This window comes from Mytilus trossulus, chromosome 4 (assembly GCF_036588685.1).
Source record: "Mytilus trossulus isolate FHL-02 chromosome 4, PNRI_Mtr1.1.1.hap1, whole genome shotgun sequence".
NCBI classification, from domain to species: domain Eukaryota; kingdom Metazoa; phylum Mollusca; class Bivalvia; order Mytilida; family Mytilidae; genus Mytilus; species Mytilus trossulus.
This window is the reverse complement of record NC_086376.1, coordinates 9,364,376-9,389,992: the sequence shown is the minus strand read 5'-3', so window position 1 is coordinate 9,389,992 and position 25,617 is coordinate 9,364,376. Positions and strand designations below refer to the sequence as shown.

General features: G+C 30.9%; 1 protein-coding gene across 5 annotated transcripts; it reads left to right on the top strand.

Moving 5' to 3' along the window:
- The first annotated feature begins 4,683 nt into the window (after positions 1-4,683).
- On the top strand, positions 4,684-25,202 carry LOC134714615 (secretory carrier-associated membrane protein 1-like). 5 transcript variants are annotated; one of them, XM_063576003.1, is made up of 10 exons: positions 4,684-4,891; positions 9,547-9,654; positions 10,212-10,238; positions 11,519-11,656; positions 12,225-12,291; positions 14,099-14,227; positions 15,305-15,464; positions 16,707-16,805; positions 20,190-20,307; positions 22,265-25,202. In XM_063576003.1, the coding sequence occupies exons 1-10, from the start codon at positions 4,832-4,834 to the stop codon at positions 22,427-22,429; spliced, it is 1,071 nt and encodes a 356-aa protein (XP_063432073.1). In that variant the 5' UTR covers positions 4,684-4,831; the 3' UTR covers positions 22,430-25,202. The 5 variants fall into 5 exon arrangements, with proteins under 5 accessions (XP_063432073.1, XP_063432072.1, XP_063432071.1 ...); XM_063576002.1 differs by lacking the exon at positions 20,190-20,307 and adding an exon at positions 20,023-20,140 and having other exon boundaries at positions 4,685-4,891; XM_063576001.1 differs by lacking the exons at positions 16,707-16,805; positions 20,190-20,307 and adding exons at positions 16,542-16,640; positions 20,023-20,140 and having other exon boundaries at positions 4,685-4,891.
- The last annotated feature ends 415 nt before the right edge of the window (positions 25,203-25,617 follow it).

Sequence of the window (25,617 nt, the reverse complement as noted above, 5' to 3'; positions counted from 1 at the left end):
TTAATGTTCATTTTTATACCATCCATTTAATGTTCCTTTTCTATCATCACGTTAATTTTTATATCATTCGTTTTTATTCATTTTTTATCATCACTAACATGTTCAATTTATTTCATCCTGTTTATGTTAATTTCATATCATTCATTTCATGTTCATTGATATCATCATTTTCATGTTCATTTTATATCATCACTTCCATGTTCATTTTATCTCATCCATTTAATGTTCATTTTCTACCATCATTTCCATGTTCATTTTATTTCATCCTTTTCATGTGCATTTTTCTTTCATCCATTTCACTTTCATCTTTTTATCATCCATTTAATGTTCATTTTATATCATCACTTCCATGTTCATTTTATATCATCCATTTAACATTCATTTTCTTCCATCATTTCCATGTTCATTTTATTTCATCTTTTCGTGTTCATTTTTATATCATCCATTTCACTTTCATCTTTTTATCATCCATTTCACTTTCATCTTTTTATCATCCATTTAATGTTCATTTTATATCATCACTTCCATGTTCATTTTATATCATCCATTTAATGTTCATTTTCTACCATCATTTCCATGTTCATTTTATTTCATCCTTTTCATGTGCATTTTTCTTTCATCCATTTCACTTTCATCTTTTTATCATCCATTTAATGTTCATTTTATATCATCACTTCCATGTTCATTTTATATCATCCATTTAACATTCATTTTCTACCACCATTTCCATGTTCATTTTATTTCATCCTTTTCATGTTCGTTTTTATATCATCCATTTCACTTTCATCTTTTTATCATCCATTTCACTTTCATCTTTTTATCATCCATTTAATTTTCATTTTATATCATCACTTCCATGTTCATTTTATACCATCCATTTAATGTTTATTTTCTACCATCATTTCCATGTTCATTTTATTTCATCCATTTTATGTTAACTTTAAACCATTCATTTCATGTTCATTGATATCATCCTTTTTATGTTCATTGATATCATCCTTTTTATGTTCATTTTTATATCATCCATTTAATGTTAATTTTTATATCATCCATTTAATGTTCGTTTTTATATCATCCATTATATATCATCACTTCCATGTTCATTTCATCCTTTTCATGTTGATTTACTACAAGCTTCTAGTAAGTCTCTCACGATCAAATTATGTAAAAGTTACATGGAATGTTCGATCTTATATAGTCTCATAACTTAGTTTATATGTCATTGTGTTATACTATTGTTTTCTGTTGTCTATTCGTGTTTTGTATAATATGTAATATATGTTGTTAATTTTGCCATAGCATGTCTATGCTTTGCAATAAAGATTCATTCATTCATTTTCATTTTGAATATAGAATCATAGCATCTAATGTCTTTTGTTATTTATATGAAAAACTACACAAATAAATCAATCAATCATTGAAAAATTTCTTATCATGGAATCCAGGACAAAATTTTACTTGAAGATTTGTTATTATAGGGATTGATTTGAACATCATCAAGATCTTAAATTTGGATGTAACTATATGTTAAAATCTTACTAAAAATTTAACTTCAATAATCAAATTCTAACGGACAAGTTCCATGTGGTATTTCGTTTAATCTTTATTTTATAATGGACTTTTGATAAGGACATTCCGTTTTGAATTTTCCTAAGACTTCGTTTTTTTTTGTTATTCTACTTTTTACTTACAAAATTTGGCAACATTAGAAAGAAATAATCTCCTATAAATGAAGGCTCGCTAGAAACTGAAAGGAGAAGAAATTCAAACAGTTATAAAAAGAACGTGATACATCATTTAATATATAAAACTAAATTTTAAGACATTATTTAAGCGTAACTTTTGTCAAAACCTTTTGGAATTTTTGGCTCTATAATTTTATACTTTATTTTTGTTTTCGAGTGTCACTCGGATGAATCTTTTAAAGACGAATTACAAAACAGGGGCGGATCCAGCCATTCAAAAAAAAAGGGGTCCAGCTATATGTCCCCATTTTGCACGCATTGATCGGCTAAAAAAAAAAATTATTTATTTTTAGTTCTACTCCTTATTTCTATAAAGAAAAACATTTAATATGGAATATCAGATTTAAGAAATGTACAATTGAGAGAACATTGAGCAACAAATTAAGACACTGTCCGGGAAAGGTCTTTATAATTAAAACTCATTATAAATTGATGGACTTACCATTTTGGTTGAATTAATTAAATAATTCAAGAAAAGGTGTGGAACATATTGAAATACCACTATAGTTATTTCAAAGACAAAAGAAAATCATATTTTAAATATATATAATATTTATATATTTCGTAGCTTGTGCCCTTCAAACATGTTAAAACAAAGCTTGGACACAGGATCTGTATTTAGTCAGATTGTGAAAGATATCCGCCTCTCAACTATTTAGGAAACTTAAACTTAAAGATTAACCGACCACAAACAAAAATCATAAATTTGTAAATTATTTTTTTTTGTCTTTCAAGTGTTTGGCGTTAATCTTAACATTGTATTAATTAAGACACCACTCAGACGTTTGATAAGATATACGATAAAAAAAATAGGGAAATCATTAAAATAAAAATACACACAAAAAAAATATCGTATCGCATTATTTGTTTTATTTGATATGCATACACGTATATTCATAAATGTATAATGATCAGGCAAATGTTATGCTTACTGAAAAGTATATCTAGACATAAATAAATAAATTAAATGAAATAACGAAGGCGTTCGTATGAAAAGCTATTTATTTAAAGATGAAAAAAATGTCGTCAAATTATCCGGTTTTGACAATTAACAATAATTAAAAAAAAAATCGTCATTCAATGTCGTTCTCTGGACTTCTCAATCATCATTAATAATTTGGGAAATTCCACGGAGCACCCCAATGTTACCCTACCCTTTTTGTTTTCATAACGCATACTTTCCTTTTTTATTTATTTTTCTCAAAGTTGTTAGTTTCTTATTTAAATTTTTTTATTTGTCATATCGGTTTTGGTTTTGCTCGGTGCTGCGTCTGTTAGTATCAATCATGAGCAGCAAATTTGACACATGCTTGCCTGTTTATTTGGTTCTTGTTGTGGAGCGTAACTATTCAGTTTCTGATGAAATATCATTAAACACAATTAGTATTAGTTTTGTCAGAGACATATTATATATGTATATGTCTCTGGTTTTGTTGATGAATTTGCTACATGCTTCATCCAAATTCGATTGAAAAAAATATATATTGCATGCTAACTCATATTGAAGAGAGAAAAAACCTTAATGGTGACAAAGCTTTGATCAAATAAACAAATATACTTTAGAGTTTAGACGTTTCATCGTCTTCTATCAACACCTTGTTTGTTTTAAAAAAGTGAAAGATGCATGCGATAAGCACATTCAAACTGATAAGTGCACAATAAACTGACAATGCCTTGACAAAAAAAATTAAGGACAAGCAGTTAAATACAACATGCAGGAAACACAACATTTAGAAATCTAAAGACAGAGCAATACGAACCCCACCCAAAGCCAGGGTAATCTCAGGTGCTCCGAATAGTAAGATGATCCTGCTTAACATAAGGCAACCCGCCGTCTTTTGCTCATGCAAATACAAACCTGGTGATAAAATTAAGTCAATTTCGGTAGATAAGTTCACTTTATGGCGGAAGTGGGTGAAATGTAGATGCCCGGCAAAATTAGAACATATCCATCGTCATCTGCAACCGCAACTCTAATAATCATGGCGTCCGTAAAATTTACGAAGGGATGGTTTCAACCGCTTTAAATAACCACTTGGAACTCCTGAGCCGATGATAGTGTAAAAGCTCCCTTGTGGGCAGCAACCGTCTTTCAAGGAAATCTTGATAGGAAATACAAGCCAATGAGTTTGTATCAAATGGGAGACATATACCGGCCCCGTGTACATGTGTGCACTGTTAGAATGTTACTACCTTAAACAGAGAAAGGTTCAGAACTGCCGGGAACTGACCCAAATCATTGCATCTCATTTCGCGTAAAGTTTTACTTTTAGCTGAGAATCAATGTCAAGTTCTAGATGTAATTCAAAGTATGAGACAGACTCAAGTGTATCTGGTGTATCCTTTATCTTAAATTCGATAGCATTAGATGTGTCACAGTCAACATAGTCACCCGCCGAATTAAATCATCCTATTGAATTCAATGATTATTTAATGATATAACATCATATATATAGCCAAATTGACGTTAAATGATACTCCTAACTTGCTTTCTTTCTTTTTTTAAGAAGTTCTTATATGAATTCAGCCTCAGGTGAAAGGGGCAAATCGGAAAGAATTATTAGGGGGCACAGTTGGTTCCAATGGGAATGGCGATTGTTTCTGAACCGAAATCAAGTTCCCCAAATCGTAAAAAAAAAGTTGGCAATCAAGATATCAAGCCTTTTGATAATTTCAACTTCTGAGAAATTTTTTTTAAAGAATAATTGGAATGATAAAGTATGATGATTTCATGTAGTCTATCCACGACTGAGTCCACCTGTAATTTTTTTTTATTAAATGCCCAACATATAAAATAACCTTGCTTCAAAATTGCGAAATTAAAGATCAGCATTCAGACCTTCGTGAATCCTTTGTTTAGTTGTTGTCTATAATTTATTTAGGCTACTCAACATCACATGGCACGGTGTAATATAAATGTACAGGATGACGTCATATTTCATGTGATAGTGTCAACTGCGCATGTTTCACGGAAGCTGTCAATCGGCCATTATAATTTTCCACCTGTAAATAAAGTAATTTTTCGCAGATGACATCCGTATAGCAATCTCATTTGGCAATTAAAGTAGAAAACAGATACTGCGAAAATGTCAGATTTTGACAGCAATCCATTCGCTGATCCAGAAGCACAGGCAAATCCTTTTACTGTAAGTCGTTTTCACAGGAATTCTATGCCAACACACCGGAAAACAGACAGCACATCCCCTATTTACATTTTGTAACTTTACAAGGGTTAACACTATTCCTTGTGACATTTTGAGACATCTTGTGCTTCATTCATATAAGAATTTCAAAGTCTTGCACTCGTGGCTTTTTATAAACTGATCACAGTGTCAGTGACATCAGATTCAGTCATCACTTCACAACTAACATGACTAATAGTAATAGAAAAAAAAACACCTTACATGTAATTTTAAACTAGAAGTACTTAGAAGAATTTAATTGTTCAGTAGGCTTTAGTATGACCCACTCCCGTCCTCAACATGCTCAAAGGGAAGATAAATAGATAATCAATGACCTTACAGCCTCTTGTTCGAGTCTTGTCAACATCCACCAGACAACAACCTGATCGTGAATTTGATAGTCTTTTAAGAGCTGGTTGACCGTAATGAAATATCTGTTTTCACAGATGTTCTTACGTCATAACTACAATCTTCTTTCCTTTTCATTAATGTAACCTACCATTTAATACCTGGTTTATAATTATAACATGAGCACATGATGTCTGGGTGCCACATGGGGAGCAGGATCTGCTTACCCTTCCAGAGCACCTGAGATAACCCCCAGTTTTTGGTGGGGTTCATGTTTCTCAGTCTTTAGTTTTCTATGTTGTTTCTAAGTATTCTAATTTGTCTGTTTGTCTTTTCATTTTAGCCATGGCGTTGTCAGTTTATTTTTTTTATAATGTTGATTATTGCTTTGCGTTGTGTATTTGATTGTAAGCTAACTAAGGCTTTAAAGATAGAACTACGTCTGCCATTATATGTTTCTATTCAATACAACATTATTTTCAATTGATGAGTTTTGACTATTCCTCTGGTATCTTTCGCCCCTCTTTTATTTAAAGGGAAGAGTAAACCTGTATTTTTTTCAGATATGTCAGAGGTCACTCTTATCATTATTGGCTACACTTTACAGGCACCTTTTGTACTCTCTCTTAAAAAACATTGTACAGGATTATTTTCACGGAACATTTTCAGCCTTTTCATTTCACAAGTTTTTGTGATTTGATTTATTTCTCTTTTTCTGGTGTTTGGTTCCAAGTGCATGCTCCATGTTTCCCCTTATTTAGAGATGCAGCTAATGATCGAACCTGTCTACCCTAGGGAGCAGAATTTGCGCAGGTCCAGCAAATGGGGCTTTTGTGCAAGATCAAGTGACTGGAAGGTGTTTTGATAGCCTGGGTCTGGCAAAGTTAAATATCATCAGCCCTGAATAACATTATCAAGAAAGCAATTATCTTATCCAATTGTTTTTAAACTTTAGAAATTATCTGGTAAACATGGTAAACATTTCTGTTCCCATCTTGGTCGCTTTATCTGGGGATACAGTTTATATTTTGGATATTTATTTCATATCTTAGGTAAAAATATGTAGCATATTACTATTGTTGCTGGTAACATAGCTATCAGAAAGACTTTGCCTTTCTTAAGGTTGGCAAAAAAGCTATCAATACTAGTATTGACCATGCCAGGAAATACTGGTCGATTGACATTTTGAGTGGTCATTACTATAAAAGCCACTCTTTAACTGGTCAATTATAATTGCTATTGATAATGAAATATAGAAAGTGTTCAAATTATTTTTAATGCTTTCATTTCTATTGTAAATTCAAACAGGGATCTATTTTGATTTAATGAGTACATAATATTATAGTAAAAAATAAAAACTTTTTGTCCCTGTTTCAAAATTCCATTTCAAGGATGAAGAAGGTCTCAGTTAAATAGACAGGAAATAATTTATTGTTTAAAGGAGTCTTCATGTATCACTTTTTGTCGAGCCTTCGACTTTAGTCGAAAAAGAGAGACTAAGCGATCCTATATTCCGTTGGCGTCGTCCACAAATATTCACTCTGTGGTTAAAGTTTTTGAAATTTTAATAACTTTCTTAAACTATACTGGATTTCTGCCAAACTTGGACAGAAGCTTGTTTATGATCATATGATAGTATCCAGAAGAAAATTTTGTAAAAAAATAAATCCATTTTTTCCATGTTTTACTTTTAAATGGACTTAGTTTTTCTGCGGGGAAACATTACATTCACCCTGTGGTTAAAGTTTTTAAAATTTTAATAACTTTCTTAAACTATCCTGGAATTGTACCAAACTTGGACAGAAGCTTCTTACAGTCAGAAGATTATATCAAGAGGAATATTTTTATTGAGTTTTCTCCTCTTTTTTGTTGAGCCTGCGATTTACAGCAAAAGTAGGCGAGACACTGGGTTCCGCAGAACCCTTACAAATTTTATTACTTTCAACCCATGTATATTGTATTGTCAACATTTTTTCGAGGCTGTTGTTTTAGTAATTAAATTTTCACACCTACATGTAGCAGTGCTTTGCTTTTGCCCCAATTGGCATTTCATTTGTGCTAAAAAAAAATCTTTCATTTGCGCCACAAACCATATTTCATTTGCGCCAAATATAAAACCTTTCATTTGCGCCAATATTACAGGTAAATGCAGGTAATGGAATTAAAAAAGGTATATTACAGGGAAATGCAGGTAAAAGAATAAAAGAAAATATTAATAAAGGTAGTTTTTTTTTGCATAATTAAACATATTCCTCAGAAATCATTCGACCATACAAGTAATTTCGAAACTTGATAAAACACTGTTCTGTTATAAATCAACGCGATCACAAAACCTAAAGCTTTCTACTCGGTGTGTGCCAAGGCTCCGTTTTGAAGACCGTACCTTGACCTATATAATAATATATGAGCTGCGTCGGATAGAAATCGACCTTATGCAAGTGTACGACGTACGCACATGTAGATATGTAAATGCATAAGACTGGTTGGTTTTGGAACATTTATATACAAAATACAGTGAAAAAAAATAATGAAGTTTGGTCTGTTTTTAAGCATTCCATAAGTAATTCAACTATAGCACAAAGCCCTAGACTTTCTGTTGAACTTCTTTTAAAAACGGAATAGGTTAACCATGTATTGTGTAAAATTTTAAGGTCGATTTCTATCCGACGCAGCTCATGTAATGGTTTACTTTTACAAATTGTGACTTTGATAGAGAGTTATCTCATTGGCACTCATACCACATCTTCTTATATCTATGTGAACATTATATAGTTCTAAACCTAAGTGACTCTCAGCTTTGAATCAAACATTTGTATGAACTCACTCAATTATCTAGAAGGAATACTGTAGAAATTAAACTTTTAGAGCAATGAATATTTTGACTTGTCCGTTATATAGTACCTGTATTACCTGAAATATGGCTCAAATGAAGTTTTAAGTTTTTGGCGCAAATGAAATATAACCTTGTGGCGCAAATGAAACATTGTATTTTTCAAAAATTGGCGCAAATGCAATGCGCCTACATGTACATGTAGCAATGCCAGGTGATAGGTAAATAGACACATGTGACTTCATTTACCAGTAGTTTTATTTGCCTTTGATTTTATATAATTAATTAAAATGTACCTGTAAAATCATACATTTTGAATAAAAAATATATTGCTTTTTAAATATTGAAATAATATGTAAATTTTCATATATCTTTAGTATGCAATATCATAATACATAATAACTGAATTTTAAATCAGTAGGAATAAGTGTTATAAACATGATAAATGAATAAAACTTAAGTATATTTGACTTTTTATCAAGTTTTTATTTCCATTGATAACAGTAAAAACAACCATAAAAAATTAAATCGACCAGTATTTGCCAGTATTGAACACATGGGGAGTATTGTCCAGGGCAGTAAATACCACTGGTAAATACCGGGGATGATATTTACCGCCCAACCTTGGCCTTTCTAGTTCCATGAAGAAATGATGTTATTGTACTGTGAAGTGAGAATGGAAGAGTAGCAACAATTGGCCACTTAAATTTACAGATAGGTCTAAACCTGGTAAAAAACTAATATTGTTTTAATTGAGAAAAATAATAATGCAAGCAGGGGTGTGGAAATGCTAAATGTATGTCCTACTTGTAAATTATATCATCTGGACAAGTAACTTTTTTGTCTAGGTTGCCTGTGTACAAGTAAAAAATTATACTTGACAAAGTTCAATTCATACAAAAATATATCTTTGTTTTCAAAACTTATAAAGCAGTTTAATTTTAGGAAAAAGAAACCAATGATAAACAAGTAAAAAAGGTGTATTTAAGTCAATGAATACTTAATAACGCTGGAAATTAATCTGTAACCTAATTGAAAAAAATAAGAATGCAAATTTTTCTAGTTTCCACAGACAATAATTGGTGTTTAAGAGTATAGATATCTCTAAGGCTGGGATCGAGTATGGGGATAAATGCTCACAGGGGGGGTCCAATTTTTTAAATGGATTCCAAAAATTTTTTTTTTTTATCACAATCCAAATTCAGACAGGATCAAGCTTGAATATTGTGTCCAAATTTGCCCCATCAGCAGCTGTTCAGGGTTTAACCTCTTCGGTCATATAAGGCTACGCTCAGCGAAGCAATTAATTTTTTTTGCCTCATAATAATTAATATGATGCAGACCACTTGCTTGTAAATGACTACTAAAATGTACACAGATTCATGGTTCTTTAAATTTTCTGTGAGGTATTTTTATCTATGAAGTTTGGTTTATATTACAGGATCCTTCTGTACGTCAAGCTACTGGTGGAAATGTTGGTACAAACCAGGGTACCATGGATGAGTACAATCCATTTGAAGATGGTAATAAAACCCGTCCTGCAGCAGGAGTAAGTTTAACTTCAGTTCAAATTTAGATGGATTTGACATATTATAAATATATGACATAATTAACATAGTTATAATATACATGTAATTGATTAACAAAATTAAAATAATTTTAATATATTTCACACATGAACAGAATCAGTGCAAGTTAAACATTTGAATACGTAAGAATTTCAATGTCGATTAAGGTAATGGTAGGAGATAAATTTGGACTGCGTCTGGGCTGTGGATGAATATAATTTTATAATCATTAATGATACTTGTACATTTTATGTAGGTCGAATGATTGGTATTTTGGAAATGTTTATTTATATCCAGATTCCTCTTAAAAGGGGTTTAACTTTATTCCCATATCATTTAAATTTGGATTATTTCAGTTATGAGTTATAAATAGTGCATTGTGCAATGGAAAACCAAAGTACCATGCATCTGCATTTAGATATAATCTAACAAACATATTTACATAAATAGTACATTGGAAGAAGATAACATAATCTAGGTATATATTTTGTAGGGATTAAATTGTATAAATTGATAATATTCTATTTATAATTTGTAGTCAATGACTGAACAGCCACTGTTAGATGTAAATATATGCAACAGTCCCTGACTGTTACTATACCTTCTTTATATAAAGCACACAAAAATCCCTTATAATTATAGTTTTAATTACACGCTTTTGTTACTCTAAAATTAAATTGAGTTACACATGTTAAACATGCACTCTCTTGCAAAACCCTGCTTTAAACTTCATTTTTAAAGGACAGACCGACTGTCAAAAGTAATTTAAAACAAAGTTGGATAGAAATCTTTTATGTCTATGGGCTATTCCAGAAAAATGATTGTGGTAGAAATGTTAAGTGTATGGTAGGAATGTTAGAATACATCAACAAATTGTAGGAGTTAAGTTTTTTTGTATGGAAATTAGAAAAGATGAAATCTGTATGAATTTGTGAAGTTTAAAAATATGTATTTACATACTTAGAAAATTAAAACACATGCTATAGTGACTATCAACTTACACATGCTATACATTTGCTATAGTGGCTATGAGTGAAACCTTCATCAACTTATCATCTAACAGCTTTTTTTCTGGAATAGCTTTATGACAGTTTATGCAGCTTTTTAAGGTTATTGCCATATTTAAGTATAGAGTCTAATTTTATTATTGAGTACAGTACAATACAGTGAATACACTATATTTGTCATTTGCATTAGCAAGGTGAATCTGTATGGGGAGTGTTTACAATTCATTATATGTATATTGCTAGTATTTGATACAACTGATAGCTTAACATTTGAACTGTCAACTCATTCAAAACTTATTGGAAGCATCTGAAGAGATTCTGTACACAATTAATGTTTAATTTTTTTTTTAACATGCATCACATTAAGGTGGTACCCAACACCTTCACTAAAATTAATTTGGCTCGTTTAATTTTCATAAAATTTTGGCAAAGTATTTACTTTGACCAAAATATTAGAATTTTAAAAATTGAAACCAACCAATTTATCAGAAAAATTACACTGGTTATATAGCAGTTTGACAAACACTAATTTTGATCATTGAGAAGCTTAACATTCCCTTAACAACGCCACATAATTAAAATGCATATCTGATTTTACAGGGTTATCTCCCTGTAGTGTTAGGTACCACCTTAATATGAGATATCTGTATGTTTGTTTCAGTGCTTTTGCAGGTAAGTTATCTGTACAGTTTCCTAAATGTTTTTAAAATTCAAATTTTGACAATATTTACTTCTATTGTTCAGGAGTTAAATTCGTAGGTGATACAATGTCTACCTGATTCTAACATACATGTAAATGCGTTAAAAATGTTTACATCCATTATTTCCTAATTTGCAGGGAGCTGGGCGTGGCTCAGTACCTCCCCCACAACCAGCTACTCAGCCTGCTATAATGCAGCCATCAGAAGAACCTCCACCGTACGCTGCCTCAGGGGCACAGAAAATTGATACATCAGATCTACAGAAAAGACAAGAGGTTAGTATAAGTTGATTGATATAATGGAGAAGTTTAGTAAGAAATCAAAATTAACTTTTAACAAATATATGTGAGGACTTTTCTAAATGTTTAATTATTTCATCATGTTCATGTAGTTGTTATACTTTTTAAATGGAACAAATGAAAGTAATTAAAAAGAAATGTTTAGTATGACAGCACAAATTTTTGTAAAAATTCAACATGCAGACTTTTAAATTTAAGTTTCCTGCTGATGTACATATACCAGTACTTAGTCAAAACTTTCAACAGAAAGCTGTCTTTATGAATAACTTTTGGTAATTGTAGCTGATCTAGCCAGAATGTTTGTCTAAGACATGTAAGATATTTATAAATTGAAGGAAAAGAGTAACATTGGAACACTGTTCTTTTATTGTGACTTTCATTTACTTAAATTTTGAAAATGAATAAGCTAAAATTGCTTTCTTTGAATAAATGAATAATTCATTAATGATCATGTTTTTTAGTCATCTGACCTGTTCTACAACTGTTTATATTAAGATTCACCTAATAAAATGATAACATTGATTTATGTTAATATCTTTATTAGGAATTAGAGAGAAAAGCAGAAGAACTGTCAAGAAAAGAAAGAGAAATGAGAAACATGCAGTATAATGGTAAGTCTTTTAGTGGTAACTCTCATACAATAGAATAATTTTCCATGTGAGGCACATACCCGTAGCCAGGAATTTCCAAAGGGGGGTTCGTTCGATTCACAAACTCGACTTTAACAGTCACAATTCGAACAGAACATTGACTTTAACAGTGCTTATTTGTTTTCAAGAGGGGGTTCGTCCGAACCCCTCCTGGCTACGGGTATGAGGCTTTAAATTTTCAAGTAGAATATATATTTTTTTTATTTTGTAATTTTGTAATTGTATAATCAAAGGGTTGCAAAATAAAGCTATAAATAAGTTACAGTGAATGTGTGATGGACATTAAAATTTAAAGTCCAAGGAATTATCAGATCCAGGGGCGTAGCTAGAAAGAAACGATGTGGAAGCAAGTTCTGCCGAGCGGAGCGAGGCTAAAAAATTTTGGGACCCTATTTTGCAGATTTATTTTTTTTGGTCATAGGACGGCTAAACGAGGAGCTACATGTATATGTAGATAAAAATTTATGAATGTAAAACTATTAATAAATCTTCTGAATAGAGTAACAAATAAACAACTCATATTTTTTATAAGAATTTACTCAAAATTGTCCAAAATCTGCTCTTTGGGTCTTGAAAGAAAGAAACTTCTCTATATACTTTGTAAATATTCACACTGAAATCGCAATGAATATGCAGTAATGCTATGTAACTGTCGTTGTTCATTGTTGATCGTACATTTGTTTTCAATTACATATGTAGTACCGTGACTGAAAGATCTCCATCATGGTATGGTAGTACTCGCGAGATGTTATAAACAGCGTACGTGTCCGGCATCGAGCGACCTTCCCAATTGAATTCGTCAAAATTACATGACAGGTCAGTTTCGTATGTCATATTTCCTACATTATGATGAAGCAGATACAGCACAAAGAAGATAATACTTGAAGCGACTCCACCTTTCAGTTCCCTTATCATATGGTCTAAAAACGCAAAAAATAATAAGAATTTCCAATACTGTTTTGGCGTGGGTGCAGGGAGATTGGCTCCGGTAGTCTGTCGACCACTTCGCCTCGGCATATTTTCAACGATATCGAAGGGATCTAATAATTCTAATGCCGATTGGTACATCTCATTCCAAACGGATGAATTGTACACTGTGAAATATTCTCCAAAACTACATGTCTTAGACTGAATATAAATTCAAATCTTGTAAAAGATACAAGTGACCTCCTGATCTTGTCATTTTTTTAAATTTTGAAACCAAATGTCGTTATTTAATGATATTTCATTAATTAAAAAGGGGACAACATATATAGTTGTTTCCTTTAACATTCAATTTATAAATTTTGATTTTGCCATTTCTTTTTTGCATGTCGAATCAATGTACACGCAACTGAGTGTAAGTGTATATGGAGCCACGATCTTTTTCTGCATGACTCGAACAGCTTCATCAACACTTGTAACTATAGGTTGTCAAACTAATATCCGGGACACCAACAGTCTCCGACGTCAAACAAATATTATAATCATAATAGTCTAAGATAATACATGCATCACGCGTCACTGTCCGATTCCGATTGACAACTCATTTCTCTCTCTCTCTCTCTTTATTTTTTTGTTTTGTGAACACGACGTGGATGCACGTGCTGTCGTGCCTCCGGGTAGCTACGCCCCTGAGATCTGTTCCAGTCGGAAAAGATATGTTTGTAAAGATGATCATGTAGAAAGTTTTCATCACTTGGAAAAACAGTGTTCTCATGATTAACAAGTGTTAGTCTAGAAACTCCCAGAGTTCATCGTTTAATGTTTATGTATCTTTTTTTTCCAGACCGACAGAACAACTGGCCACCGTTACCTGGATTTTGTCCTGTTGGTCCATGTTTTTATCAAGATTTTAGTGTTGATATTCCTTTAGAATTCCAGAGGACTGTAAAATTTGTATACTACTTATGGTGGTGTAAGTGTATACTGTTATTTCATTACATATGAATTACATAAAAATATTGTTGAAGAGAAATGTGTATTTACAGTACATTGCATTCAACTGAATATAATGCCAATGATAATTTAAGCACCTATGGAAATGATGAGTCCAATCAACAAATCTCTGTTAAGTGGAAAAAATACTAAGTTAAAGAGGAAAAAACTCTTTAATTGATTGAATAGGATTGAATTCTACATTATTTTTGGTGATACATGTACCTGTTATTTTATTTTGTAGTTATAAGGATTAACATTATCATGTTTATATTTGGATTGTATAACTCAACTTATGTTCAAATCTGTGTTTACGTTTTTTCATGTCAATAGTTTAAAACTATGTCCTTTGAATATGAAACTTTTAGGCATTTTGAAATAGTAGTTCATAATACAATTTTCAACCTAATTTCATGCTTTTCCTTCTTTGGTGTATTTTTATGCCCCACCTACGATAGTAGAGGGGCATTATGTTTTCTGGTCTGTGCCTCCATTCATTCGTTTGTTCGTCTGTGCGTCCGTCTGTACGTCCGTTCGTCCCGCTTCAGGTTAAAGTTTTTGGTCGAGGTAGTTTTTGATGAAGTTGAAGTCCAATCAATTTGAAACTTAGTACACATGTTCCCCATGATATGATCTTTCTAATTTTAATGCCAAATTATAGTTTTGACCCCAATTACATGGTCCACTGAACATAGAAAATGATAGTGCGAAGTTCAGGTTAAAGTTTTTGGTCAAGGTAGTTTTTGATGAAGTTAAAGTTACATCAACTTGAAACTTAGTACACATGTTCCCTATGACATGATTTTTCTAATTTTAATTCCAAATTAAAGTTCTGACCCCAATTTTCACGGTCCACTGAACACAGAAAATGATAGTGCGAGTGGGGCATCCGTGTACTATGGACACATTCTTGTTTTTAATAAATGACATAAGGTTTTCATGACATTTTTTTTACAGAATTTTGAAAGGAAATGTAAAATTGTTGAAATTTATATTTACCAATATAATCCAGCTGAATTCTGACTTATCAATCTAATCCAATGTCTCTTTGTTTCAGTTTATGTATTAGTATTACTTCTAAATGTGTTGGCGAGTTTAGCTTTTTTCATTGTGGACGGTGATGGAGGAGTAACGTTTGGATTATCTATTGTTTGGTTTGTCTTATTTACACCATGTTCTTTCTTATGCTGGTATAGACCTGTCTACAAAGCTTTCAGGTAAGATTGATGGAAACATTACAATTATCTGACTTTAAAACACACTCACTCATTTTGTTAAATTACCAAATCTGTTATCTACAACAAGGAAAATTGAACAAATTCTATATTAGAATAGGAGATATAAGCACCTAAAAATAAAAAATAATCCAATTATCACATTTTAACTTCACATGAATATGAATGATGGCTGTTAAACTTCCAGTTGCAAGTTAAATGCATATTTAGATCGGAAGATTTGAATGTGATTTGAATGTGAATCCTGCTGTAGACACGTTTTTAAAAAGTCCAACAAGATCCTGTAAGACATGTCACCCTAACTAGACACAATATTCTAATAAGTCTTACTTTTTATTGGTACATGTTAACTGATGAAGTATGAGACTTTTTATCAGACCCACTGCCTCCTGCACTAAAGAGGAGCGCATGATCACATGGGCAATTTAAATTTCATTTCAGCCTATATATAATTTTTCACATATTTGTTGATTTGTACCTGAAACTATGTAAATGTCAACTATCAATAAAACAAGTGAATAAATATAAGAAGATGTGTTATGAGTGCCAATGAGAAAACTCTCCTTTAAAGTCACAAACTTTATTATATGAGAATTTAGAATGTATATTATCCATGTTATCTATAATGTGAAAACTTCAATTCTTATGCAAAAATATGGTTGTCGTGTAAATGATTTTAAAATGTACAATTTAATAGGTTTTTTTTTATCGTTTATTTTGAATAGAATTGAGAATTGTATTTGAAGATGAACAGCCATTTTACTATCATAATATTATGAATTGATGGTTTTGAATATCAGTTTTGTGTGTCACTTGTTAACTCCATTTGTGGCCATCAAATCATAAATTTGAACCAACAAATTTTAAAATATCCTTAATCATCACTACCAAAGAAGACAATTTCGATACTATAAGAAAAAAATTACAATAAGGTGTTAAAAACTTAGTTTCCCTAGCCTCTAATGAATATTGAAACTTTCAAAAAACATAAAAATATATAAAACACATATAGGAATTATTGATACAACCCTAATAGACTTATGATGTTTTATATTGCAGGAGTGATAGCTCGTTCAACTTCTTTGTATTTTTCTTCATATTCTTTTTCCAATTCCTTGTGTGTATAATCCAGGCTTTAGGAATTTCTACTGTTTCTGTGTAAGTATACATTATTTGATTGTTGTTTTAAGATTATTGCATGATATTTTTCTTTTTTGTTTTCAGGAGTGATAGTTCCTTCAACTTTTTTATTTTTTTCTTCATTTTCTTCTTCCAATTTCTTGTGTGTATATTGCAAGCATTGGGAGTAACTGATGTCACAGTGTAAGTATCTAATTACCAACAAAGCACTTGTATTGTCCTCACAAGCTAACACTGAGGCCACATTTGAGCATTATCTCAATGGTAACCATATCCATTGCATAAGACTTTCCAACACTGTTCTATGAAAACATTCAGGGGATCCATCAAAGGTGTCGTTGAATCAATCTGAACTTTTATTGTGTGTCAAATTTATTAAATGCAATTGCCACTAAGGGAGAGGACATTTACTGATATCACTTGACTGTCCAAACTTCTGTGCACCCTATTTTGTTAGTTTAAACATATTTATTTAGAGTGGATTGGGAAACAAGTTTTGCAACTTATATTAGTCCCTTTCCAATTTGCGGGTTCGAGTGCTGCCTTGTAGCGGCATTAGCCTACTCTTTTTTCGAAATCTACAAGGGTGTCTTTAACATGCAAGAGATATGGCTCTCTCTTAACACGGGTCAGCCATTTCTTGTCCCCTTCCGATGGACTATCATCGTTTCCTTAGACCATACTCGCAAATGGTGTCAAAATTCCCATTTTGTTTCCTCATTCTAACAAAAATATCTTCATCCAAATTTTATGAAAAACTCATAATGCCTAGAATCAAAACTTTAAAACAGAGTTCAAATTTCAGCAGTGATTCAGTTACCTTTATAGAGTTGTACCCCATGACAACTAAGAAATTTGCAAATTTTCATTCTGCATTCTTAAGTTTGACTTACAAACTTTATGAAACTCATATACAATTCTTAGAACCACAACAAGCAAACAGACTTCAAATTTGGGCTGTGTGTAATTGACCATTGTTAAGTAATGTCCAGTTATAGGTAACTTGAAAAATTGCATAGGTTGAGCGGGTGCATTGTTGTCCTGAAACAATCATCTTTCATTTTTTATGGTGAACCTCAAAATTTGACTTAGTAGATGGTAATACCATTGTAAAAGTCCCTTCCCTGTGCACCTTGAATGTTGGTGTGGAACAGTCATTGGTATAGTCACTCAAACCTTTTGCTGGATTTCAACTTTCAATATAAAAGCAAAATCCAAATTATATTCTTATTAACCCCCAAAAGATATGCTTACAAGACTTGTACAATAATGCTTAAACATTGCTTTTTCATGTTGGAAACATTAATTTGCACAGTTTAGCATGATTTATTATGAAATAATATTATATTTCAAAAGATTCTTATGATAATTTTTCTACATGTGTTAGACCTTTAAAAGTGAATCAAATTGAGATTGAGATTTATTCACTTCACATTTTTTTTATCAGTTTATCATTAGAACGAAAGTTAAATTTTCTATACAGTTTTTGAGGTTTTATTTTAATTTGAAAAAAAACATCACCATTTTATCTAAATTTTGGTATAAGAAAGGATTAAAGAAAATAACACCATTTCAATAAAGAAGCTACTGAAATTTAATGGAGATTATCAAATTCATTTAGTCTGAAAAAAAATTACCTATCTTGTTACCATGATATATCCAGAAATACTGTGAAGCCCATGTGATAAATTCTTTGGTTCATGAATAAGAATATAATTCTGATGTCTCTAAAATTATGTCTGTGCATAAAATGATTTAAAGTATTTAAGCAATTATATTTTTACATTTTATTTCATGGTGATGGGCTTAAAATAAGTATCTCAGGTTCCTTTTGTATTTTATTTGAATTAATTTTGTTTGGTGATGGATATTTTTGCTTGTTCTATAATAATTCAAACATAGATTGTAGTATATTTGAATGGTTTAACACTAGTAATTTTTGGGGCTGTTCATTTAATAAACACTAATTAATTTTAATGCCCCATTTATGGGCATTATGATTTTTTGGTCTGTGCATCCATCAGTCCGTTCGTCTGTCCATCTGTCCTGCTTCAGTTTAAAGTTTTTGGTGGGAGGTAGTTTTTGATGAAGTTGAAGTCCAATCAACTTAAAACTTAGTACACATGTTCCCTATGATATATATGATCTTTCTAATTTTAATGCCAAATTAGATATTTTACCCCATTGTCAAGGTCCACTAAACACAGAAAATGATAGTGCGGATGGGGCATTCGTGTACTGGGGACACATTCTTGTTTACATATATGCAAATATACATGTATAAGAAAGGAAAAAATACCAATATTTTATGTATTGATAATATATTTTGAAAAAAGGATTCTGTTTTTGAAGTTTTATTGTTTTGATAACAATGCTTTTCTGATGCCATTTTGACAGAGAAGTTTGTTTAATTTCAGTGGAATGATAAGTGGACTTAAGCTGATAGCCAATAATGTTGCAGCAGGACTAATGATGATCTTCGTTGGCATTTTATTTGGTTTTATTGCAGTTTCTAGTTTTATTGTCTTAATCAAGGTAGATGGTGCCACCTGGACAGTCCCTGCATCAAATGTTTTATTTTGTTATGCTTACAGAAAATACTACAAAACAAGCACTAATTTTTTTTTACAAATCTATGAAAAATTTGTGTATACTTTTAAGTCACATGTAATTTTAAAGTCTTGTTGAATTTGTAGTAGTTTCTACATTATTTTAGTTTATTTGCTTATTGAAATAGGAGGGAGGCCAACCTTTGCATGACATCAGATTTTGATATACTATGTATTACAGATATAACTTTTCAGTTGGCAGATTTCACTATATTTGTGATACTAACAGAAACATGAACAATTGTACTTGTGGAAATTAAATCTTTAGAAGAAAGCATATAATTCTCTAACGACTAAATAAAAAAATGTATAGATCTGAACTAGTTTGACTATTTAAAAAAAAATGAAATTTTATAAGAACAAATATGTGAAATCTGTTCGGACAGTGAAGTTGTAAAATAACAACTTTGTATTGACATCTGTACATCTAATCAGAATGTGACAACCTTGGAAAAAAGAAGTGTGTAATTTAAGACTAAGTCTTCGATAAGTTGTTATTTTACACTTACCTGTCTTCTAATGGTGACATTATACAGTAGATTCCTGGGATAACTAGGTTGATTTGAAGAATACCAAATTATTTTATGTTTTAAATTAACTTGGAGCCAGGTCATATTGATTTTAATCTCAATATATATATCAAAGTATTAACCACAATTTGGAAATGTAATACCAAAAGTACCATTATTATATACTATGACTGGCTCCAAGTTCCATTGGTAATAGGAAACCTCATCTTTTACATTTTTGTTTTCTCCTTAATTCTAGAACCTTTCCATATTATATTTTAGGGGCTGGATAAATGGTCTAGGAGTTGTGGGTAAAAAACCCGCTGCAGGGGCCATTATGCTATTTATAGCTTTATTCTTTTCCATATGTGCTGTTTTGCAGTTAGTTTTACTACTTAGGGTATGTACATATTAAAGACTTGTATAATTATGATTTGCTTTTCCAACAGTGGATGGATAAATGGTTTTAAAGTAGTTGGAAATCATACTGGTGCTGGTGTGATGATGCTATTTATAGCATTCTTCTTCTCCTTGGCAGCTGTGTTTGAAATTCTCTTACTGATCAGGGTAACGATGCCTCATCCAAATACCCTAAGCTTGTATACTTTTTGCTGCAGTGCATTCAACGACATGCACACTTCTTCAAACATTTCAAAGAAAAGCCATCTACACTGCATTCAATGACATGCACAATTCTCAATACATTTGATAGTAAAATAATCTACACTCCAATACTTCTTGCTGCAGTCCATTCAAAGACATGCACACTTCTCCAAACATTTCAAAGAAAAGCCATCTACACTGCATTCAAAGACGTGCACAATTCTCAATACATTTCAGCAATTTACACTCCAGCACTTAAAATAAACGCATTTGTAAGCTCCTCAACCTCAAATGAAATATTAGAAATAGTATTAAAGTGAATACTCTGTGAAAATAATGTCTTAAAATTATATCATTGTAATTTTGGTACGTGTTTGGGGATGCCTTTAGTTTTCCAAAAAACTATAGAGTTCGATCAAGGAGTGTTGAAAAGTTTTAATTAATCTTAAATTTCATGAATTTCAAATTGTTACCATAAAATTCACAGCAAATATAAGTTATGTGGTATAGAGAAGAAATGTCCATAAAAGTGATTGTAATAGTTATATGATGAATTTGAACGCTTGGGCACTTACACTACAGTGATCCTGCATGTTAGAGAAATATGTATATCAATCTTCCTGTTCACTATCAAATAATCTTGTAGCAATCACAATTTCAAACCTCTGTTCCGTTTTCCAAAAGTTCTTTTTATTGAAAAAGTGTTCAAGATCTGAACCAATGTTATCATATTTGACAGTTATAAGAGGAAATTGAATTTATATTACTTTTCAACAATATTTAATATGATATAACTATTTTATAAGAATGGTAAGAAACAGTGATGTGAGTTTTGTATTTGAAAAGTAATTTAAGTAAGTATTGGAGGTCAAAGTTTAGAATTGCTATAGTCAGGGTTTCCGCTGGCGGTCGCCATTTTCGCAATTTGCGAAAAAATAATAATTGTGGCGATTAAAATTCATCATTGGCGAAAGAATTTGGCGATAGAAATATATATAACGATTTATTTTCAGCCATCTTGTTTATTTACTTTTTTCTGGTTTCTCTGACTTTACCGATCAGACAATACTCGGAACTCACCTTGAACTCGTTAAGTTTTTGACAGAGAAAATCAATAATCAGCTGATTGCATTCATAGCTATCGACATCAAAGGACTAATTAATAAAGGTGTTGATTGTATGATATGACAAACTGATATGGTTAAATGGCTTCTGTCACATGTATGACCGTACAATTTGGACAGTGTAATGAAATAAGGTTTAAATTTGTACGCTTCCTCTCCTTCTATTTATGATAGTCCAGAAAAGATCATTGATTTGATTTTGTACTTCAAAGTCGTTCATTTACACACGTGTTTCAAGATAACTTTTGATAACTTTTTCGAGCATATAGTTTTACTTATTTACGATGGTCTAGAAAAGAAAACTGTCGTTATGAAGTGGTCTTTTCAAAAGGGTGATGAGAGTTACTCTTCAATATAATGACTACTCCTTACACCAAGGATCAATTCAAAGTGATAAGATGCTTCGTATTGTTGTAAAAACCACGTCTTATTTAGGGGGGGGCTGCAAAAAAGGAAAATTTTAAAAGAAATATAAATTTGTTTAACTTGCGAAAAAAATAATAAAGTGGCGAAAAATATATTGTTTTGGCGAAAGAGGTGGCGAAAAAAATAATTGACCCAGGGGAAACCCTGGCTATAGTAATATACTTCAATTTGAAATAAATGCCTTTGGCACAAAATGACAGATGATTTTTCTTTGTTTCAAGTAACTGCATATATTTTGAGAAAACAAATGGTCTACTTTCTGTTTACCATATAGTATAAAATTAATGTTTTCTTTGTATCACTTGATTGATTATGTTTACATTGATGTTATAGTTTACAATAATTTTGAACTTTGTCTGTTTCTTGTTTAGGTGCACAAAATATATAGAAGTACTGGAGCCAGTTTTGCCAAAGCTCAACAGGAATTCTCCACTGGAGTAATGAGGAATGAACATGTACAAAGTGCTGCGGCTAATGCAGCATCAGGGGCAGCTAAAGGAATGGCTAGTCAGTATGGATCAAATAATAAATACTGAACTCACTCAGAGTTGTTCCAGCCAAAGTTCCTCAATTAGAACGCTTGAAAGTCATGTGATAAAAAAAAAAGAAGTTGGATGGTGCAGTTGTGAGATTTTGTTATTTATTTGTTTTAATCATTTTGTTGTTAAGAACTTATTTAGTTTATAATGATATCATATCATGTTGCACATCATATTGTAGTACAGCTGTATGTATAACTACCTGGCAATTAATCTGGTCAGATCAGAACTATTATAAAATATAAAATTTACAAGTCTTACTTAGGCCATAGTAACAGTATTCCTATCTTTCACCCCAGTCTTGTGTAAATTTTTATTCCACATCTTTATCATACAAGAGAAACATTTTCATTGATAATTAATTTCTATATCAGAAACAGTTTCAATTTTTTTCCCAAAAGTCTCATCATGGAAGTAGAGGTATTAATGCACAAAAAGGCATAAGGTTTTATATAAATATTATAGATACTTTATGGTAATGTCTTATTAGGCATATTATTTCTTTTAAAGAAATAACATTTCAGTAGATTTTTATGTTGTATGTTTTTGTTAGAGCAATGTTGACTTTCATAGTTATAGTTAAAATAGTGACTTTTGCATAAACATTTGATTTCAAAATAAATTTTAATAGTTGTTTTAATTATAATCAATTCCATAAAAGTTCTCATCATAACATTGTTTCAAATTTCCTAAAAGGAAAGAAAATACACAAACCAAACTTCAGAGTATTACTGATGGAAAGTAATCAAAGAATGATATTATTTGGAATGAATCTCTGAGCAGCCATCTTGATTTTAAGAAAAAGTATTATCCTGGAAATGTTTTTTAACAGGTTGGTGACTTTTAAAAAGAAAAGGTTCAAATGAAGAACATGATTTATTAAGACCCAAGTCTTCATTTAGCATTATTGGCGAGGATTACATTGTAATGCATCTCAATATTGCATTAGTTTCATAAAGTCTTCAATGACTTGCTATAGAATATAAAAGTTCTTTAACAATAAAACACACATGTCATTACATCCTGATATACAAGCAAAATAATTGCATAACTTTGTTGCTGTGCAACTATTGAAAACCATTTTTATTTTTTCAAACTAAAAACTAATGGTATTATAAACTTAATATATTTAACATCATTGCATATATATTTAATGTGATATAACATGTATATCAGCATATTGACTTGAGGTTAGGGATAAAAGATATAAATAATGTGTAAATGACATGTTTTGCAGAAAACATATAACTATTTCAGATGTGACACTTTTTCTTTAATAAGTTCTTTCTAGTCAACTGTATTTGTGTAAATAAGATGGTAGGACATACATAATTACATATTTTCTTTGCACAATGGAAGGAAGAATTATTTTTGTTTCATTATATTTCCTCATTTTTATCATTTCACTTGTCCATTTCATATTAATCTTGATTGAAAGAACCAAAAAGTAAATAACTTGGTCATAATTAAACAAATATGATGATACATAATCGTGGATACATTTGTAAATTATTCTGGATTCATTTGATGTAATTATTAATGATTGTATAATCACGTTGCTCATGTGAATTGCTTCTAATAAGTACTTATAATATGTTAACTTCCAATTATCAACTAGGCTTTGTATTTTTTGCAGATACTTTATAAACTATTTCATGTGCAAAATGAATTGAAAGTGATATTGTCAAAAGCTTGCTTGTACAAAATGGCTGCCTGAGCAATCTGTTGTTTATTTTTCATGTTTAATTGGGAACAACTACAGTATATTTCTTAATTTTATGTATACATGTATTCAGTGTTTATATAAATCATTTTTTGTTACTTTGGGTATGTTGTTAATTCATATATATATATAGTTTATGTTCAATATTTCCTTTTTCTTTCTAATTTCAGTTGTCTTAGTATACTAATCTAAATTTGTTTCCAATATTCAAAAGTGAAAAATATGCAAGACCATTTCACAAAACTAAATTCAAAATACCAGTATAAATGAAAAAATGCAACAAAAACGATTGTAAAAATGAGAAACAAGATTTTTTTTGCACTGATTCAATGTTAATGAGTTGTTGTAATTGAAGGGTAGATATGTGTTATTTTCAGTATTAATATAGAATATGTTTTAGTGATTGTTAGGGATGATTAAAAGACTAGACACTTTTTCAAGAAATCCTGGAAGGAATTATACTGGAGGCAACATAATAATAAATTACTTATTGATCCGATGTAATAGATAAACCATTAATTAACAAGTTATGAATTTGTATAATTTATGTAGTATAGAAAAAAAAGTCCCTTTGTTGTGTTCTTGAATAAATAAGTTAGGAAGAGTACTGTCGTAACATTCCAACTACATTATAGTAAAAATCATAGAGATTGTAATATGAAAGGAAAATGTGGGGTTTCATGTATAAATGAAAAATGGGCAAACTATGAAAAAAATGTTATAATATATTCATACCTGGAAATTGAAAAATGCCGTATAAAGATGTATTTTAGCTTAATACAAGAAAATAACATTTAGATTTGATGTTTTCATGTTATGCACACATTTGATCAAAACTGTCATTGTACTGTGTTTGTTAATAGTTGTTTTTTGGAAAGCAATAAACAAAATTTTACTCCTATCTTTTAATAACATATGAGTATGTCTGTTATAGAAGATTATACTTGTTGTAAAGAGGGTTTATATGTATTCATTGTAAGATTGTAGTATAAATTATAATTGTTTTGCTGTACTAAGCCTCTTAATAAATGTAAATTAAGAAAACAATTGTCTTTTTCGTGATGCCAGTCAGAGAACATTGATTATATCACTATCTGAAAGACAGATGCAGTTTTATAATATAGAAGATTAAACACCTGGATGCCTAATACCTTGTATACAGATGCCTTACGTTCTAAAGTTCCAATTGTCATATGACCATTGTCCCTGATCTCATTTGACTGATTCAGCAACTGCTATGAGAAACTAGTTTACTTATTACATGAAGTTTTTACTTTAGAGTAATAGGAAAGCTTTGGTATATAGGATCTTTGAACAGTCTTCATGTCCATCAGACACACTTCATCTGAACTTGACCTATCTTGATTGATCAGTGAAAAAGTTGAAGTTTTTGTGGTCCATTCCATTTATTTAGATACTATAAGCAATAGGTTAATTATTATATCTGAATGAAATAATTGCA

What these genes read in the sequence shown, in the direction of transcription:
- LOC134714615 (XM_063576003.1), top strand. Translation starts at nt 4,832, where the DNA reads ATGTCAGATTTTGACAGCAATCCATTCGCTGATCCAGAAGCACAGGCA. An exon ending in CACAGGCAAATCCTTTTACT is followed by an intron (nt 4,892 to 9,546) that starts GTAAGTCGTTTT and finishes TTTATATTACAG; the next exon opens with GATCCTTCTGTACGTCAAGC. An exon ending in ATCTACAGAAAAGACAAGAG is followed by an intron (nt 11,657 to 12,224) that starts GTTAGTATAAGT and finishes TATCTTTATTAG; the next exon opens with GAATTAGAGAGAAAAGCAGA.